This window comes from Streptopelia decaocto (genome assembly GCF_964273445.1).
Source record: "Streptopelia decaocto genome assembly, chromosome: 5".
Lineage (NCBI taxonomy): Eukaryota > Metazoa > Chordata > Aves > Columbiformes > Columbidae > Streptopelia > Streptopelia decaocto.
Window position 1 is genome coordinate 58012238 of NC_138659.1, and position 6347 is coordinate 58018584.

A 6347-nucleotide genomic window follows, 5' to 3' on the forward strand; every position below is an offset into this window, starting at 1 on the left:
GGTAAAAATTATTTCAAAGGTGGTCTCCAGTGTCTGGGAAGGTTAGTGTGAGCTGTATTACAGCAGTGCTCATTCGCCCTCTTTTTTCTTTTCCTTGCCTTCTGCTGGATATAGAGGTTGCTGAAACTCAGGAGAGTCTGCCAACAGAAATAAGGTGAGGGATGAAGGGACTCATGGATCATGTTGTGTTTAAGAGGCAAACATCACTCCACAGACAAGCCTTAGTTGTACATCCACAAAATGTGACTTGTGAATCTGAACACCAGAGACAGCTAAAGCAAGGAGCCTCCTGCTTAGGATAGCAGCCAAACAAAAGTGCTGGGTCAGGTGCATTAAAAGCAGCTTTATCCTAAGGTCAGTTAACGAGAGTTCATCCACCTGCTGTAGAAAAGCATGGATTATGCAGTTTAAAAGCTATGTATTGTGGAGAAGATGATAACATACAGACTAAGCAGGGAAATGAGCAGTCAAAAACATTTCTCCTAATCCTGTGAACATCTGCTATGTTAAAATGATAGCTTTTCTTCACAAAATCATGTGTTGCATGTAGGCATATTTGTTTTCTTGAAGCCTATTTCATGAAGGTATGGCAGAAATGGCAAGGTGACTTGCCCATGTCAAACACATCTCAGCTGTTTTGGGCTCTGATGTTACACCAGGACCTCTTCCATTAGGGGAACATGAAGCAGAGGTGGGGTCTCCTGCCTCCCTCACTCCAGGATGGTGACCACAGATGGGTCTCATAGGTAACATGCTGCTGCCAGACAGATGGCTGCAGAGAGCAGCTACTGCAGAAGCAAACACATGCGCTTGTGTAACCATCGCTGAGTGAGTGCTTGCCTTCTTCTGGGGCCAGGTTCAGCTTTCCAGACCTCTTCAGTCATGTTTTTTTTGACCTGGTTCCAGCTGGAGCAGAGCTCCTGACAGACTGGTGGAGGTCTCTGTGGTGGGAGCAGAGCCAGCTTCTGACTGAGAACATGGTGTGAGTCTTCATTAACGGGGTTTGGTTTAATTTAGCTGCTCCCTCTTCCACCCCTGCAGCGCAGACTAGGCTGCTTCCCCTCCTGCTTTGAAAGGCCAGTCCAGCCCTCTGCTCCCCAAGATAAATTTTAAAGCAGAATCTTGCCTTCTGCATTCAAAGGTTCCTGTACCCCAGTCCCCCTGTCAGATGATGTGCTGTCATCCTTGCCCACACTTAAAGGGACAGTGATGAGATGATCCTGCCTTGCCTTGCCTTTGTCCCTGCTACCTTCCTTCCTGTTTATGTTCCTCTTTATGATGTTGGCCTTCAGCCTGTCCTGGCTCTATCTGTGTCCTGGAGCAAGGCTGGTGCCAATGAGAAGGGCAATAGGTGGACAACCTATTGGGTCATTTTTCCAATGCGCTGCTGGCACAGCTGGCGGTGTGGTAAATGCATTGTTCTGCTGAACTGGCTTTGGCTCAGGGCCCAGAATGGGCAGGACTCCCAGTTGAAGGATCCGGTAGTGCCTTTCATCTTCTGGGTGGCTTTGGGGCTGTTCATCCTCACAATTTTAGACCCTCTCCACTATTCCCTCTCTTGCTCCCCCCCAGAAAAATCTTCTGACAGAAGAGGCTGGTTACCAGGAAGAGTCATTAGGATCCTGCTGGGGTAATAACCCTTCTGCTTTTATTGCAAGTAAATAAAATACTATGAATATGACATTTCACTGGGTACTCCCCCTTACTGCACAGCTGCTACATCCAGTGGGCCCTTCCAGAAAAGGCCCCCTCGACTTTCTTGATGCCAACAGGGTTCCGCCCCGCCGGATGCGGGACAGTGCTGCGGGCCTTTTGGTCCTGTCACGCGCAGCCAGGAGCGGGGGCGGGCCCGGGGCGGGGTGGCGTGGCACGGCACAGCCCGGCCCGGCCCGGCCCGGCACAGCCCGCCCCTCTCCCAGCACCTCCTACCGCCTCATGGAGCCGCACGGGCCCGGCTGCCCTGGCAGCGTCCTCTTCGGTGAGCGGCACCGGGGGCCGAGGGACGGGGAGAGGGGGAAGAGAGATACGTGGGGGGTAATAGATGGGGTGGGGAGGAGACATGCTGGGGGTAATAGACCGGGGACAGGAGAGACACGTGGAGGGGGGGAACAGGGAGGTGGGGGGGAAGAGGGAAACTTTGGAGAGTAACGGGGACGGCGTGGAGGCAGAAACGACACGTGCGTGGGGAACAGACGGGGGGAGGGACGCGTGGGGTGCAAAAGAGAGACCTCGGGACAGTGGAGACACACACGAGCAAGAGGAGCAAGAGACACGTGGGTCTGGAGGGACACGTGGAGGGCATTACTGAGCCCTGGGAGGATCTGGATGTGCCGGGAGGGGGCGTGGGGAGCGAGACACAGTGAGGAAAGAGACACGCGTGTGGCCGGGGCATGGGGCGAGGGCGAGCAGCGGGGGCCCTTGAGTTTGGGGAGCGGTGCGTGGGGCAGAGAGACACGTGTATGGGCGGGCTTGGGAGGGAGCAGCCACGTGGTGGGGGTCCTGAGTCGGTCTGGGGGGAGCCGCGTAGGATCTTGGGGTTCTTGTGCGTGCAGGGTACCCACCGGATGGGCTGGGAACAGCTCTCGCCGGCCTCTCTTGCTGGTCTGGTCCATCCCCTGTGCTCCTGCCTCAGCATTTCACGAATGCCCCACGCGGGGCGGCAGAGCCGTGTCCTCCTCTCGGAGGGGGGTCGGCTGGGGCTGTTAAACTCCCGCAACACGTGGCTCCGCGCTGCTCATGCACGTGTGTGCAAGTAGGCGTGCACACGCGTGTGCGGGGCTGCTCCCGGCCCAAAGCTTCGCAAACATCGCGGCTCAGCAAACGCTTGTATGGAAAAGGGAAGTGGAGCAGCAGCCCCCCAGGCCTTTCGTGCACCTGGATTTGGTTCTTGCCATGGTGAGCTGAATACATAAGCATGGTGAGGAAGAGATCCTGCCTGGGCTCTGTTTGCTGAGGCTAATTCTTCTCTGTTGCACATGCTAGCTCTGGTATGCAGGACTCAGGTCTGTGTTTTTTCTATCTGCTTCATATTGGTGAATCATCCTGCAATAAGCAAACACACCCAGGGCATTCTGCGTTTCCTTCCTCAGCTGAATACTGATCCTAAGAGTTGAGGACATAATTTTGCATCTCACTTGTTTTTGTAGCTGTTTGGAAGAATATGTAATAAAATCTGTCTCAAGACTTGTTGTGAGGGACTCCAGCTCCCTGCAGCCTGGCCCAGCATCCTCCCCTTGGGTTGTTTCTCATCACTCAAGTCTCACACTCCATGTCTTTGCCTTCACTCTTTCACCAGAGCAAACATTTAGCTGATGCTGCCTTTTTGTCTGCTGCCTCTGCTGTTGTCCAGAGCCGTGTGTCTTGGCTGTGCTGCTCTCAGGAAGGGATGAGCCTTGTCCTGTCAGTGCTTAGAGGCCTTGAGTGCCTCTGGGCACTGCTTCATGGCAGCCTGGTTTGGGGACACTTTATCCTGGAGCTCAGGGTGCCCTGGCCTGAGGCTGCTCCTGAGCATGAGAAAATAAAGTGTTTTAGGGATGCTGTGTGCCCAGCCGGGGCTTCCCCTGGGAACCTTTTGCCCCTGGTGCTTGGGGCTACATAATGGCTGCTGCAGCTTTTCTCATCTTCTCTTTCCAGGCTGTGAGCTGACTGCTAGTACCAAATCCTACACATTTCAGGTGGACAAGGAAGATGACTCTGACCACATTTTGGCCTTGTCTGTGGTAAGGGAAATGAGAATTAACTGTGCTTGTCCTCTCCCACAGTGACCCACAGCCTCACCCCCCTTTCCCAGGCTCATTCCACCTTCCCTGGCCAGGCTGGACCAGGGGACTTCCTTGGTGGAGGTTTCGGCTCTGGCTGCTCTCAGGGCAGGGCACACAGCTGTTGTGTTTATCCACTGTATGGAGGTGCTTGAGCAAAGCCAGCGGTGGCAAGAAGCTGCTCAGCAGACGAATACTCCAGGCATGGGGTGAAGTATTTTTTCCTTGTATTTGACCTTGATGGGGTGTCCCACTTCCTCCTCACCAGCTGTGTCTCTGGCTTGTTGCTCTCCAAGCCCAGGTACATGCAGAGTGTCATTCCTGGGTCTCCCTGGGGGTCACTTTCTGTCCTGGGAGCACAGGACCTGCCAGCATGGACCAGATCAGCAGAAAGTGCAGCCCAGGTGCCATCTCTTGAGGTGGTTGCAGGAACAGCTGTCCCAGCTGGGAGAGACACAGATCCTCCATAGGCACTAGAGGGCAATCACTGCAGGCAGGGGTCCATGTTCCCCCTGTGTTATGGAGCAGCATCCTCACACCTTGCACAGCATCTGGGCTGGTAGCATTGCTGTGGGTGACTTGTCCTGTGGAGAGCCCAGGCTGTCCCTGTTGTGCCTTCTGGGAGAGCAGGAGTTCATGATCTCTGCTCCTGCCCAGGTCTGCCTCAGAGATGGTGCCAAGGACGAGTGCAACGTGGTGGAGATCGTGGGACGAAACCACAAGAACCAGGAGATCACTGTGCCTGTGGCAAATCTGAAGTTGTCATGCCAACCCTTGGTAAGAGGTGGTTTTGAAGACTCAGGTGGGGACGGCTGCAGGGAACTGGATATCTCTGGATGTTTGTGGACCTTTCCCTAGGATCCTGACTATAAGCTGGTCTGCAGCTCACAGGGAGATGCCCTGGGTAGCCTTGGCCTGGCTGCAGATGCCCTCAGAAGGGCAAGTTTAACTGGGCCAGGTGCCCTGCCACAGACTACAGGACATTCAGCTTTCTGCCACTAACTCAGCTTTATCTCTGTTGCTTTGTAGCTGAGTCTGGACAACTTCAAGCTGCAGCCTCCAGTGACCTTCCGCCTGGCAGCGGGCTCTGGCCCGGTACACCTCGCTGGCTGGCATCAGACTGGTATGGACTTGTGTGTGGGGAAAGGCTTGGGAGCAGTGAGGGGTATGGAGGTGCTCCCTCCAGTGCAAATGCCAGCCAGGGAGCCCCTGGGAGATGCGCTTGGTGCTGCCCAGCATGTGTGCTCAATGCCTCATTTGTGCTGGTTTATGAGGGGCCATCTCTCTGGATTCCTTTCCTGCTGTAAAGCCTTGCATGGGAAAAAGGGTCTGGATGACTCTTGCCATCCCCTTTTCCCATGGCTGACTGCCTCAATTCACCTCTGAGACCTCCCTCCAGCTGGGATACAGCTTATTGCCCCCACAAGCTGCTGTTAAAACTGTTCCAGTGCTCCTTGGGCTGCTCTGCTCTCGGGGTGTCTTGGGGCCAGCTGAGTAACAGTTACTTGTGTGTCCCAGTACACAGGGATGATGCTTCCTTTGAGGAGGATGATGACTTGTCTGAAGAGGAGGAAGAGGAGCTTCCTCCTATCATGCCAGCCAGGAAGTAGAGGAGGAAGCAGTAGCTTATATTCAGGCAAGGTGAGGAGCTGCGCAGCCTCGGAGGATGGATCTGTCTGGCTGTGATGCTGACATGCAAGCATGGGTGGAAGCTGCCATGCTGCAGGAGGCTGCTGGTCTCAGTCTGGTTCTTCCTCCAGGTACTTGCTGGGACTTCTCTCACCGGATGGCTTTTACCTCAGACACCTCTTGCCAGGACCTCAATGTTTGCTGCTTTATTCTTTTTTTTTTTTTTTTTTTTTTTCCTCTGTTGTAACTTTCTGGGGAGCAGGGGCTGCTTCCAGCACTGGGGTGTCTCCTTTCCCATGGCCCTGGGAGGTTGGTCCCAAAACTGGATGGATGCTACTGGTATAACTCTTCTCCCCCATCCCTGTGCTGGGAATCAGGGATGGAGGAGGTGATCCTTGCCCCTTGCTTTTTTACTGTCCTGGACCTCTGCTCTGTGCACACCCTCTCCCTAGCTCTGAAATACCCAATCCTGGTCCCTACCCCAGCAGACAGACATAAAGCCAGTGGTGGTACAGACAGTTTCACTGATTCTAGTGTATTTGCTTTTCTTTACTCACAATTTGATGGTTTTAAATGCTTGAAAGTGTGAAAATGGGGCCCAAGCTGTGCCCTCAATTGCAATTATGGTGGGGTGGGAGCTCACAGCCTGTTTGTGATTTGGGGAAGGTTCTGGGTCAATTTGCTTTGTAAAGAACTGTTTTTTTACTCTGAATAAAATTCCCTCAGGCATCAGGTCTGGAGAGGGGTCACTGCTGGTTGGCAGGTTGCTCCCATGTGCACTGCAGTGGGAGATGCTCCTTCATGTCTAGTCCCTGACACTTGCTTCCTTTGGTGATGTTGTGGAGCTCCTGGGAGGGCCCCAGTGACTCTTCTCTCTCCCTTGTAGACCCTGAACACCTGTGCCCCATCAGCCAGCTCAGCACTGCATCTGGGCTACCAAGGGAAGCCAAGGGGCAGAGT

General features: G+C 54.1%; 1 protein-coding gene across 1 annotated transcript; it reads left to right on the forward strand.

Moving 5' to 3' along the window:
* Positions 1–1792: 1792 nt before the first annotated feature.
* NPM3 (nucleophosmin/nucleoplasmin 3) lies at positions 1793–6121 on the forward strand. Its single transcript, XM_082053367.1, has 6 exons — positions 1793–1978; positions 3634–3719; positions 4416–4535; positions 4788–4881; positions 5277–5399; positions 5519–6121. The coding sequence occupies exons 1-5, from the start codon at positions 1936–1938 to the stop codon at positions 5366–5368; spliced, it is 435 nt and encodes a 144-aa protein (XP_081909493.1). The 5' UTR covers positions 1793–1935; the 3' UTR covers positions 5369–5399; positions 5519–6121.
* Positions 6122–6347: the final 226 nt, after the last annotated feature.

Coding starts and splice junctions, on each gene's coding strand:
- NPM3 (XM_082053367.1), top strand. CDS start 1,936: ATGGAGCCGCACGGGCCCGGCTGCCCTGGCAGCGTCCTCTTCG. Junction 1,979..3,633: donor CCCTGGCAGCGTCCTCTTCG/GTGAGCGGCACC, acceptor TTCTCTTTCCAG/GCTGTGAGCTGACTGCTAGT. Junction 4,882..5,276: donor CGCTGGCTGGCATCAGACTG/GTATGGACTTGT, acceptor TGTGTGTCCCAG/TACACAGGGATGATGCTTCC.